The following is a 13,104-nucleotide window of genomic DNA, read 5'->3' as shown; positions in this document are numbered from 1 at the left end:
CACACTATGAGAGGAGGAGTATCACGGAACAAACCATCAATACCTTGAAACAATGCTTCCACTGTCTGGACCATTGTGAGGCCACCTTTCAGTCCTGGCTGGAGCATGTCTCCAGGCTCCTGGTGATCTGTTGTGTCCTCCATAACCTTGCGATCAAGAGGACTCAGTCCTGACCACCTAGTCTTCAGATGACAACTCAGAAGTAGGAGGAGGGGAAAGAAGAAGAAGGAAGGAAGTATCTGGGTCTCCCTCACCCCGGCTGCATTGTCTGTAAGCAGATACTCAAACTCCAATTCCCCTGAGACTCTTCCTCACATCATTGTACAATTCCCAAACTTTCAGCTTTCCACTATAGTCACAGCCGAAATTGTGGAATAGAAACCACCAACGTTCCATAATACGTTTATCCAACAACACTTGCAATAATACTTTTTTAAAAAACAGTATTATTCACCCTGTGTGACTGACTCGCAGGTACCTTTGTCTGGCTTGGTGAGCACTCTCCTATACAGTGCTACCCCAGCTTGTTGGTGGAAGGCAGCTGACATTCAGTGGCGAAGACTGCTGATGGCCCTGAAGGACAGCTCTGAGTCTCATGGGCCTGGCTTTGGACAGCTCCAACTCGGTATGACCAGCAGAAACCTGGAGCTGGAAACAGCAGGGGCGCAGACTAAGTGACCACAGTTGAAACACGAATGCTGTCATCCTCAGAGAAGACATCAGTTTGGAGCAACACATCGAGGGCCACTCCCACGGACAGACATCCCAGCAATTGTAGTAATGACCATTAGACCATCAGGCATAGGAGCAGAATTAGGCCACTCAGTCCATTGAGCCTGCTCCACCATTCAATCATGGCTGATATTTTTCTCACCCCCATTCTCCTGCCTTTTCCCCATAACCCCTGATCCCCTTATCAATCAGTAATGTGTGAGAGTCTGCCAATGTCTTTGAACACGAGTATATGCAACCATCATGGCAGCAGTCTGAACCTGCACAGCACCAAGCTGTTTACATATCAACAAGCAGAGGTCTCATGACCACAGTCCGAGCTTCTGTTGGGCACCTTCTGCCTCTTCTGCAGTGGAAGCTAAGAACTACCTGCTATCACTCTGCATCATGATTAGGACCATGTGTACTGTCATGAAGTTGACCATCTACTTCCATGCAGTAAAAGATGGATTTCATCTCTGTATGAAGCCCTGTGCCAAGTTGGATTCAGACTACTTATGGACCCTGTCAGTAACAACAGGCTCTATGGCTGATTTGCCAATGCACTAAGCATCTATCTGCACATGCACATCCGCATTCTCCTGTATGCCACCCCATCCAAGTCCATATCCATAGAATCCTACAGTGCAGAAGGAGGCCATTCGGCCCATCGAGTCTGCACCGACCACAATCCCACCCAGGCCCTATCCCCATAACCCTATGCATTTATGCTAGCTAGTCCCCCTGACATTAAGGGGCAATTTAGCATAACCAATCCACCTAACCCACACATCTTTGGAGTGTGGGAGAAAACTGGAGCACCCAGAGGAAACCCACGCAGACACGGGAAGAATGTGCAAACTGCACACAAACAGTCATCCAAGCCGGGAATCGAACCCGGGTCTCTGGCGTTGTGAGGCAGCAGTGCTAACCACTGTGCTGCCTCATCTGAGTCCTTGGCAGCAGAATTAGTCTGCAACCTCGCCCTTCAGTGAGCTGGTGCACATATTATCACCCTGGCTTGGCTGCAAACCACTCATGCCCAGGGGTTCACCACATGCTGATCCCAGCTCTATGTTATTATCTAAGTTACATGCTGGCCAGTTACTGTCAAAGCTACCACAGCCTGTGACTGTCAAATCAAATGATGGTGCTTCTTTGCCTGGGATCTGATGTTGTTCTTCTCAGTGATGTTGGCCAGGTATTTGAAAGCAGAAAAGCATAATGGGAGGGATAGGGCAGTGGTTACCTGCATTTCCCACTTCATGCCAGATGGCCAGGATGACAGTGGTGGAATTTCACAAGGTACAGGCAGAAACATCCAATATTCCATCCAATCAGGGCGTCATGGTGGCGCAATGGTTGGCACTGCTGCCTCAGTGATAGGGACCCAGGTTTGAATCCCAACTTGAATCATTGTCTGTGTGGAGTTTGTATGTCCTCCCCGTGTCTATGTGGGTTTCCTGTACTCCGGTTTCCTCCCACAGTCCAAAAGACATGCAGGTTAGATACATGGGCCATGTTAAATTCTCCCTCAGTGTGTCTGAATTCGTGCCGGAGCGTGGTGACTAGGGGATTTTCACAATAATTTTGTTGCAGTGTTAATGTAAGCCTACTTGTGACACTAATAAATAAACTTTAAAACTTTGAATAAACTTTCTCCTGAATGTTCTCTCTCACACTGATGCAATGACCTCAGTCACAGCCAACCCTGCGATCGAGGCACTGTCTCCTCCTTCAGGAAGTGCGGGCATGCCTGCCTCCAGTTAGTTTTCTGACGCTCCCTGTGGTTATGTGCCAACTTGTCCAATAATTAGTAACAAATGGTCATGAGTGTGTTGCAATGTGTTTGGGTGATGCAGTGGCCACAGCTGAAAACTTGAGGTATGCGGAAGCAGTGTGAGGCGGGTATGAAACACGCAGTCACAGTCAGTGTCCGAGGGCGAGATGGAGTATCTAGGTGTTAGGCATGAATTCTGATTAGTGATGGTTGAACAATGGTGCTGTGTCTGCGTGGAGTTCTACCCACCCAATACCTCCCCCCCCCCCCCCCCCCCCTCAGCCCCGCAACACTGTCTGGCTGTTTACTCCATCTTCTGTTTCCTTCCTTCCAGCATTGCCCTGGCACCAACACAGAAGCTCCTGTAGCCTGAGTTCAGCTGCCCTTTAGTAGGGGCAGGCTACCTGTAAGATGTGCAGGATCAGTGTTGTGCTAGCCATGCACACACCAGGGTCTCATCGAGTCATAGATGTTTACAGCATGGAAACAGGCCCTTCAGCCCAACTTGTCCATGCCGCCCCTTTTTTTAATCACTAAGCTAGTCCCAATTGCCCGCTTTTGGCCCATCTCTCTCTATAGCCATCTTACCCATGTAACTGTCTAAATGCTTTTTCAAAGACAAAATTGTACCTGCCTCTATTACTACCTCTGGCAGCTTGTTCCAGACACTCACCACCCTCTGAGTGAAAAAATTGCCCCTTTTGTATCTCTAACCTCAAACCTGTGCCCTCTAATTTTAGACTCCCCTACCTTTGGGAAAAGATGTTGACTATCTAGCTGATCTATGCCTCTCATTATTTTATAGACCCCTATAAGATCACCCCTAAGCCTCCTACGATCCGGAGAAAAAAGTCCCAGTCTATCCAGCCTCTCCTTATAACTCAAACCATCAAGTCCCGGTAGCATCCTAGTAAATCTTTTTTGCACTCTTTCTAGTTTAATAATATCCTTTCTATAATAGGGTGGCCAGAACTATACACAGTATTCCAAGTGTGGCCTTACCAATGTCTTGTAGAACTTCAACAAGACGTCCCAACTTCTGTATTCAATGTTCTGACCAATGAAACCAAGCATGCCGAATACCTTCTTCACCACTCTGTCCATCTGTGTCTCCTAATGAGCATGCAGCCTGTTTCACTCCACTCCAAGCACACTGCAATCCTGTTGAGGAGCAGATGGCATACAGGTTGCACAGTGCCCGCCTCAACAGGACCGGGCATAGGGAAATTGTACTCCTCAGTGCGTGCCTGCATCTGATATCGGGCCTAATCCAATTCTGCCCCCCCTCTATGCCTACCTGCATGCTGTTGGATGCAGGAAAATTGTGCATGTTTTCTGCAATGGTGGCATTCTTTTCAATGCTAATCTAGTGAAACCACAGCGAGTGTAGAAGTGTCAGTGAAGTCAGGCAGTTGTGCCTTGCATTTACTGAGAAGCAAGATCTTTATTAATCACAACAGACTTAAATCAGATAAAGTATCATAACCCAGAGGGCAAATAAATGTTCGGATCAGTATTCTTATTTCCCGGTTTTATTAGTTTTTCTTCCGGGAATGAAAGACATATTATATCCAGGTGGAGACTGTCTGCTACACCCTATTGTCTGTAACTACCTTGGCAGGTGTCCTCTGGAGAGTTGGGACCTGGGGCACCCTGGCCTGCCTTCTCGGTTCTGCTGTGGCGCTGGAGCTGACGGGATCACAGGAGGGGATTCGGATGGGCAGGAAATTCATGGAGCCACCTGGGTGCATGGCCCTGGGATGTGTACCAGCTGACCCTCTCCCTGTGGGTGCCCATGGGTCCCTGGCTTCCTCTTTGACAGAGAGGGGCAGCTGGACTAAGCTCAAGAAGCCCCACCATCCTCTGACATTGGTACTGATGAGTGTCAACAAGTGCCTGTACCATAGAGTGCATGGCCTGCAGCAGTGCAGCACCGAAACCTTGCCCCAAGGATTCTACTGTAGCCGTCACCCTACCAGTGTTGACCCCAGTGCATTGGCCTATCACCACAATCACCTCAGACTGAAGGTGGATGGACTTCACCAATGCAGCCTTTCAATCCAAGCAATGCAGCAGACATCCCTTCCTGATTTTGCCAAGCTTGCCTTTGAAGCTTCAGCAGCTGAGGCAAAACCGAGTCCAGAGGCTCCTCATCTGACTTGGACTCAGCAGATTCCTGACCTCCAGCAATCCACAGAGTGCCAGCATGCTGGGATGTCCCTGCCTCCTTCTGCTATGGATCGGACATTGTGATATGCTCACCAGATTGTGACTCTGAGGCTGCCCCCAAGGTGTGTGTCTCAGCATTGATGGAGGGTGTGGGTGAATGCTGTGACGGGTCTCCCATTGAGGGCTATGAAAAAGCATTGTCAGTGCTGCTCTCTGAGCTGGGTCCAGGAGTTGGCTGGTAGACCCCCCAAGGCTGCTTCCCAAATGTGCTTGCATCCCATCAGCAGTCTGGGATCTCTCCCTCTTGTTATGTCAGCTTGTCCTGTATGAGGACAGATGGAGAGAGTATAAGCAGGACACCTGCCAGGCCTGTGGATAAGGATGCCTGCCATGTTTGGGTGATGAGTGTGGCCATGGATGGGAGAGGACATGATCCTCAAGGGAGTTGAAGCTGTGTGTAGGAGAATGAGTGGTGCTGTCCTTCGAGTTGGCATTGCATTGACTGAAATCCCTGTGGATGTGTGATGGGTCTGTGAGTGTTGAGTTGAGAGTGATGAGAAAAGTAACTTGCCCTGACTCAACAGAGGAGATAATTAATCTTCCTCCAGCATTGGATGGCAATCGTCGTCTGAATAGATTTGGCACTCATGCTGCCGCTGCCTCCCACACTGGGTGAATAACTTTGCTGCTAGGTTCCTGTCCAGAGCATGGGTAGATGATATCATGGTGGGCCTCCACAGCAGGCTCTCCAGGGAGGTGTCGAAGAACTTTGGGGCACATTTCCTGGCAGCCATCACTTCCCGACAACCTGTGAAGTGTGGCTACTATGCAGTGGGACGGCCTTTAAATGTGGTGCCCCAAACATTAAAGTGCTGAGATGATGGTGGGACGGGTGAATTAGAGACTGCCCACCAGCGATACAGCATGGAACCCATGCAGGAGAGTATTTGGCAGTAGGTGCTGCACTAAATGAAAAGCGTGAAAAGCCTCCATTGCTATTGGCGGGCTGAATGCTGCTTTTCCCACCCGGCATCGGTGTTTGCCGATATTGGAGAAAACCTCGCCCTTGGTTTCAGCCTCCATTGTCAAAGTGTGGCGCCACGATGTTAAATCATAGCGGCCAGCAACACAGGGCTTAAGCTTGCATGTGACTTTGAAACAAATTCTCTGGCCTAAGTAATAAACATGATTGTGGTGACCTACTTATTGGAATTTATGTATGATTCCCATGTACCTCTTTCAACTTCTCAAATTTATCTACACTTTAAAATCATTTACAAAACTTAAGATTTTTTATTAAGTGTACACAAAAGGCTGGCTTTTACCAACCCTCTCAGGACAAGCTGAGAGCCTGTAAAATGGCGTGGGAAGGCAGCTAGTAGAGTTCCCATCGTCTTCACATTAGCAAACCAACTTGCCAGTGGCAGGAAAGGTGGCAGATTACCTTCCTGTTCAAAGCCCAAATGAGCTGCTTAAATGGCCAAATAAAGACCACTTTCCTCTTCTCCTGGCATTCAGCCAGAGGCAGGGTAGCCTTCCAGTGCGCAGAGAGAATGGGTGGGAGTGAGGCCTATTCGGGCACTCTGCACTACAGAGGGTTTCGTCCTAACCGTGGCCTCAGCTATAGTGCTACCTGCGCTCACTAAGTTCCCCTCATGTACCCCCCCAGAGATCCCAGGCAGTATTCAGCGTTCTCTCTGTGTCGTGATTAAAATTTATCCCTCAATCAACGCTTAAAACAAATGATCTGGTCATTAGTTTCATTGCTGTCTGTGGTAAACTTGCTTTGCACAAATTAGCTGCTGCGTTTCGCACATTGCAACAATCTGATCTGACAACCTCGTCCCACCCAATCTTACCACCTTGTCTCACCAAAGTCGGGGTGAGTGACCGACACAGGACGATTGGCGTGGGAGTCCCGATGTGCATGGGCCGGATGGGGGGGATGCGGCAGGAGATTTCCTCGTACACTGGGAGATTGGGGCGCCTGCGCAATGTCACCCCAAGAGCTGAACAGCCGGCTTCCCCAGCAAGCTCGGGCTGAAACTTTCCCATTTTCTTGCTCGTTCGGCACTTTGTTTCGTAAGATCACGCCCAATGATTGCCATTGGTTTTGAAGCACTTTGGGTGGTCGGTAAAATCGTGAAGGGTGCTATATAAATGCAAGTCTTTTAAGCAATACCTAAAATTGCTTCCACCTAAAATTTCCACTCCAGGATCTGTTTTGCTATTTCAGTCTCTTGAAATGAAACAATATATCAAGTGAGAAGTTTCGAGCAAAATACATAAGCCACCCCTCACAGAGTTTTTTTTTAGCTTGAATGCTCCAAAGAAATACCATAAGGACTAAGGAACAACAACAGCATTCTGACTTTTATCCCTTAATTCCTTTGAAGGAGAAAGCATTTTCATTGATGTGGAAACCCAACCGTTCCAGAGCAAGATCACCCATTTATGATAAAATGACAAAACATTTTTAGTTGATCCCAGAGAATCAGGTGTATTAATAATTAGGAATGAGCTTGACCTTCACAGTCAGTTTTCAGCCAGTTGTTGGGTGATTTGGTTCCACTACCATTGAGAAGCCTGGCAGTTGGAAGGGCTGAATAAACTGTAAAGAAGTATTTTGATTTGCTTGAAAACGATAAATATTAGAAAATGATTCACAAGATACAAATGTGGTAAACATTAAGTTAATCAGGACTCATCACGTGGTTTCATGTGCACGAGACGAGAAGCAGAAATTACTTTCCTATCTAACATCAAGTTGCAACAAATTCCTTCTAAAAAGAAAATTCCAGCAAACACAGCCAGTGGCTCAGATTTCCAGGCACCCATTATTTTTATACTACAAAAGGCTGCTGACAGTTACATTGAACAGGATTTTCCACAATGGAACATTGCATGTACCTTAAAAACTTCGAACCAATAAAATTATGTATTTGGCAACTTACTTTTATAGTAACAAAGTGACTTGCATGTCAGGATTAACTTTACCTTTGTAATTTTGACCCTATCTAAAAATAATATAAAAATTAAATTTGAATTTTTAGTATTCCTCCTCTTCTCATCCTGTCTTTCTGTTTCTCCATTCTATCTCCTGTTGTCACTGAATTTCATTTTTGATCTATTCTTTACCATTTTCAAAGAATCAAAAATACTCCTTTACCTTTCATTCAGTGCCTCTTCATTCTATAAGAACTCTTTGAAACTCAATAACTTCGATCATCTCCATGCAAGAACTAAATTGACCACCATAAGCATACTTGCAAAGAACTGTTGTGTCTTCGCCCACTCTCCACTGGATTTGCAAGCCGCTCTCAATCTTTTAAATTATGCATACAAGAAACTCTCCTGTGCTTGAATGTTGCCAAATCAAAGCTCAGGTATCAACTCACACCTGGTCAGCCAAATATTCCACCTCCCATACATGTTGAATGGGATTATGTTGAGTCCTTCCCATACCTTGGCAGTCACCTCTGTCAAAAAGCTACTGTTGAGGAGAAGATCCAATTAGCTGTGTCAGCTCAGCCTTCTACTGTAATGACTTCAATCAGGCCATTGAAGTTGGTCTATTGGAAAAAGAGTTCCCTGATTAAGGAGTTAATTGATGGGCCAATCAGGGAGTCTCTTCCTTGTATTTAACTGGGAATGTCAGTTCCTCTGGAACTCTCGAGGGTAGACTGCTGACAGATAGAACTCTGTGTACTGCTGTTGGGATTGTAAATAAAGGGATTTTAGTGAAGGGACTTCTGCCTCCGAAGACTTATTACATCTACACAATATGGCAGGGAATGCTTGACAACAAAGACCTCTGCAAATTAACAAAGGTTCTAGTGTACAGAGCAGTTGTCATCATCACCACATTTCTTTACTGCAGTGAGATCTGGACTGTGCATCAGTGACACATAAGAGCACTAGAGAAATTCCATCAGCAATGTTTCCGCCACATCCTTAAGGACCATTGAACAAAAGTTGTTGTTCTCCTTGAAGCCAGCATCATAAGCATTCAGAAGAAAACTCCTTCAAAATCAACGTCACTTGCCAAAAAGCGCTTCTCCTGCCAGATCCTGTTTTCTCAACTTTCTAATGCCCAGTGTTCCAGGGGAAGACAAAGAAAATGCTTCAAAGACTCACAGAAGCTCTCTTAGAAGCACAACAGCATTGACATAAACAACTGAGAGGGCTTGCTATCTGTTGTTCAAAATGGTGACAGCCTGTTGATCAAGTTGCTGAATGATGAGACAGAGTGACGGCAGGCGGTGGCGGGGGAAGGAAGCAAATCTTGCACTCCAGATCCCTCTTCCTTGTAGGATATACTGCCTCATGTTTCCAAAGATCTGTAAGTCCAAAATCAGCCTGTTTAGTTACATGAAGACCCATAACAGAAAACTACGATCCTGAGTAGATATCATCCTCCACTCAAGCAACAACAATGACGACTAATTCTCTGCCTCCACAATGGTGGTGGAACCCACTTGGAAAACCATCCAGCAATTGGCTTAAAACTGACTGTGAATGTGAAATTTTTATGCAGTAAATGCCAACAGTTCTAAATATTAATGCATCTGATTTGCTACAATCCAATAGTGATTATCAAATTTCTTGATAATCAAGGAATCTGTTTTGTTATGCCCACATCCCAGTGTTGACCAAAGAACACAACTTGATCCTGGATGTAGAAAGTTATTGAAAACCTCTCATTCTTGCAGAAGGCCCTGATATCCACCTTGAGCATCTCCTGCTCACTTCTGCTGTTTGCTCTTTCCCCTCTGCATTGATGTGGGTGCAATTGGCACCGTGTAAATTCTTAATGACCTGCTCTTGTGTAAGAAATCTAAATGCTTAAGAAGTAAAGTGGGATTTCAACAAAAACTGCTCTGTTGGACATTTATCAAGTCCTGGAAAATGGCTTACCTTGATCAACTCCTGCTGCCTGTTTACTCAGCAAACATCGGCTAAGTCAGAATTAGCGCACCACATATTAATTCATAAAGAATCGTAGTCTCATTTTCTTGCACTATACCCGGGAGAAAATCTCACTTTTATACAGGGGACCAGTTGTGCACATCCAGATTTGTGTGTGCACAAGGGACAAAACAAATTGCTTGCAGTTTTATTGGAGAAAGTAAGAAATATGCTGAGTATTTTCAGAGGATTTATTTTGAAAAGTCCTTTGTGTTAATAGGAACTTGAGGCAAAAAGTTAAAATTTCTGTTTGCAAATATTTAGATACGATGACAGTTTTTATTAACTAGCTGACGTCAAATGTCCTTGTCACACAACACAATAATAAAATGTTCAATCAAATTCATCTGTTTTGCAGCCGCAGTTCAGGTTTACAAATAATAAGAAAATTGCACATTTCTTCAAGTTAAAACACTTGCGAAAATAATTATTTTGCGAGGTTTGCCAATTCATAAATCTCCTCTGATGAGATATTGTACAATAATAAATGAAACCATAATTTATGTGCTCTTCAATTAATTGTTTTTGGTTGTAAACATGAAGGATTCTTATTATAAGTGCAAACAATTTAACATTTTATGGCTTTTTGAAATAACTAGTATCAAGTGAATATATGGGTTATCTTATTCCTAGAGTTGAATTTTATGTGGAGTGAAGGTTAAAATTATTGTGTTTCTGCTGTGATGACTGTATTCAGCATTTTGATGTGAAAAATCCTACATCAGTGTCACCTGGCTAAGTAATCAGGCAGTGTTATGCAGTCATCTTATTTTCTTTCACTCTTTATTAACAGCCATCTTGGCTCTCTTTCTTTCCTAATTGGAACATCATACAGCCTTGGCAGTTGTACTATTCAATAGAATGATTAATTTTTCCTGACTGTTCTGAGCTCAATTGACCTGTTTTGACCCGTTTGTCACTGATTGTAACCTGACAGGCGCTAGCAGCCTCCAACGATTATGGCTTTTGAGATTAATCTGACGCTGTTCTATCCTACTGCAGCTCATCACATGAGGAAACTGGGGCCAGTCATCCTCTCTACGGCCACGGCGTGTGTAAATGGCCTGGATGTGAAAGTATTTGTGAAGACTTTGGACAGTTTTTGAAGTAAGTTTATCACATAGACAGTCAGTAAGACGACTGGCAAATTACTATTCATTGTTTACCTCCAAGAGTATTTTTTAAAAACTTAAACGTAGCCACACAGGCTGTCTCTGCTTTTAACTGAAGTTAACCCTTTGATATTTGCATTAATGTTTCTGCATCCATAGAAATAAAATCTTAAAATTGCTCATTTTCTCATGATGTTCCCATACATGTGTATGTACCTTTTCCGATAGGTTTTAGTCATTCAGAATATCATATGTGGAGAGATTTATTTGTAATTTCATAAGCTGTTCATCCTTGAGCTGCAAACTAAACCTGCCAGCAAACTTTAATGATTGAAATGTAGAAGTGTGAAAGTACAAATTTAAAAACTGCCCACTGTTCTGAAATTGGACAGCATAATTAAAATCAATGCAGAATTACAACAGCTTGGGTGACAGAGTCCTCCTGGATGGTTCAATCTTGTTCCCTTCATCTCGTATAGGCTTTAGGCAGTTTGTATAGATGAGTAACTTCACAATTTGAGAATCCCTTGTTGTCATGGTGCAACTAACAGGGTGAATGAACTGTTCATGCTCCATCAACAATTTAGTTAATTAGCTCATTTGTAATTGCATTGCTTTGTTGCCAGGATGTTAGCTGAAACTTCAAAGAAGATGTGTTTACAGTACTATAGATTACAGGGTATTACAAAACAGTTCAGCATCAAGAAAGACATGCCAGAAAAAGGAATTGATCCCAAAATACAAATCAAATATAGTGGTCAAGAAAAGAAATAACATTATGTAGCCCTATCCTTATCATTTGCTTAGTTAATACCGTATTATTTTGCAAATACACAACTTAGAAAAATTTGACTTCTTTGATATTGTCTCAATATTAGGCAGTATTTTGGAAGATTTGTTGAATAAATTGTCCCAAAAATATGAGAATGAAAAAATCAAGAATTAAACCATATTATGTTGCTTGATCATCCTGATCCATTTTGCATTAACCCTAAAAGTTCCAGCCGCAATATTTTATGTATGCATTCCAGCTATTCCGATTCAACAAGATAAGGGTTGAAACATGAGATGCTTTTAGAAAGTGCAATTGAGAAAAAAGTAAAATAACAACAAATGAATGGGCATAAGTAGGTAATTAAACCCAAATATAATACATTTACATGATAGGTGTTTGCATTATTAAAGCTGCATTAGACTTTGTCATCTGTACTTGCGCATTGGAACTCAATTGTCTAAAAGAGTATGATCTGGAAATATTAAGAATCATAAATAACCCAACCCATTTACTTGTGTTTTGTAGCTATGATTTAGAAAAATGCTTATTGGTATCTTTGGTGCAGTATTTTCTGTAATTGCAAATAGAACTGTTGTGCATAAAATTCAGAAATACTGTTGTACTAAATATGGGTACTTTGATCTTCTGATGGTGACCCAGTTCTAGCAGTCATGTTATAATGTTAATATTAATGCACAATATGGGATATTGACAATTACATTTTTTTCTTTGCAGCAGATTTAGCTTTCTATTAAATGCTTCTTAGTTAAGAGACAAACTGTTTTCCAATCCATTAACTTTATAGTGAAAAACAGAATTAAAGGCTGCAGCTTCCCAAGCATGTTATATGTAACTCAGAATAGCAGTTAAGTCATTAAGGTGGTTGGGCCTTAGAGTATTCCTAATCTAAGCGCATATCCTCATAAAAGGAAAGAAAAAGCACACTACTGGTTTGCAATAGAGTTAATGCAAGTATACTGTACTACAATAAAAAATTAATAAAGCATGCTTGCCATTGGAATGAAAAACTATCCAGGCCAATGTTGTGGATTCAGATAGTTGACTGATGGAAATTTCTAAGGGAATCCTGTCTGGGTGCTGAAGTGGAACTTCTCTTAACTAAAAAGCAGTTTACAGTTTTTCTCTTAAAAGCCAGTAACACAGAAGTATTTGGAAAGGGGATTACAGTAGAAAACACAGTGCTGCTGTCTTTCTTTTCTGATAATGGAAAGGATTTTGAGTGAAGTGAAGAATAACATCTGAGGAATTGAATGTATTTTTTTCTTTAAATTTCTGTGATGGTGTATTTGCTGGCTAGTGTATTAAGTGAACGCGCGATACAAACTGAATCATTCATAAAGCTAGAGAATTTAATTTTACTTTAGTTTAATGATCTCATTAAAGGCGCTCGACTCATTAATATTATGGTTTTTTTGTGTAAACATTTAACAGCTTCAAAAGTTCCATTATCAAAAGTACTCTGGATTTATTCAGTATTTTTGGATATCTTTTATATTGATGGGCGTTTTTGGGCAGAGCAGTCTATTGCCTGAGCTGTGACAAGATCATTTTTGATGGTTACGAAAGTA

The 13,104-nt window shown here is 42.9% G+C and overlaps 1 protein-coding gene across 2 annotated transcripts in view; it reads left to right on the top strand.

The window, feature by feature from the left end:
- The window catches only part of foxp2 (forkhead box P2), a 417,384-nt gene that overhangs the window by 335,478 nt on the left and 68,802 nt on the right, over window positions 1–13,104 (top strand). For both annotated transcript variants that reach the window (XM_078219889.1, XM_078219890.1), the window contains one exon: window positions 10,631–10,735. In XM_078219889.1, the coding sequence (XP_078076015.1) occupies window positions 10,631–10,735 (105 nt within the window). The remainder of the gene's footprint in view (window positions 1–10,630; window positions 10,736–13,104) is intronic.

This window comes from Mustelus asterias, chromosome 9, assembly GCF_964213995.1.
Source record: "Mustelus asterias chromosome 9, sMusAst1.hap1.1, whole genome shotgun sequence".
NCBI classification, from domain to species: domain Eukaryota; kingdom Metazoa; phylum Chordata; class Chondrichthyes; order Carcharhiniformes; family Triakidae; genus Mustelus; species Mustelus asterias.
Note: the sequence above shows the minus strand (reverse complement) of the source record. Positions and strands in the feature narration are given on the sequence as shown.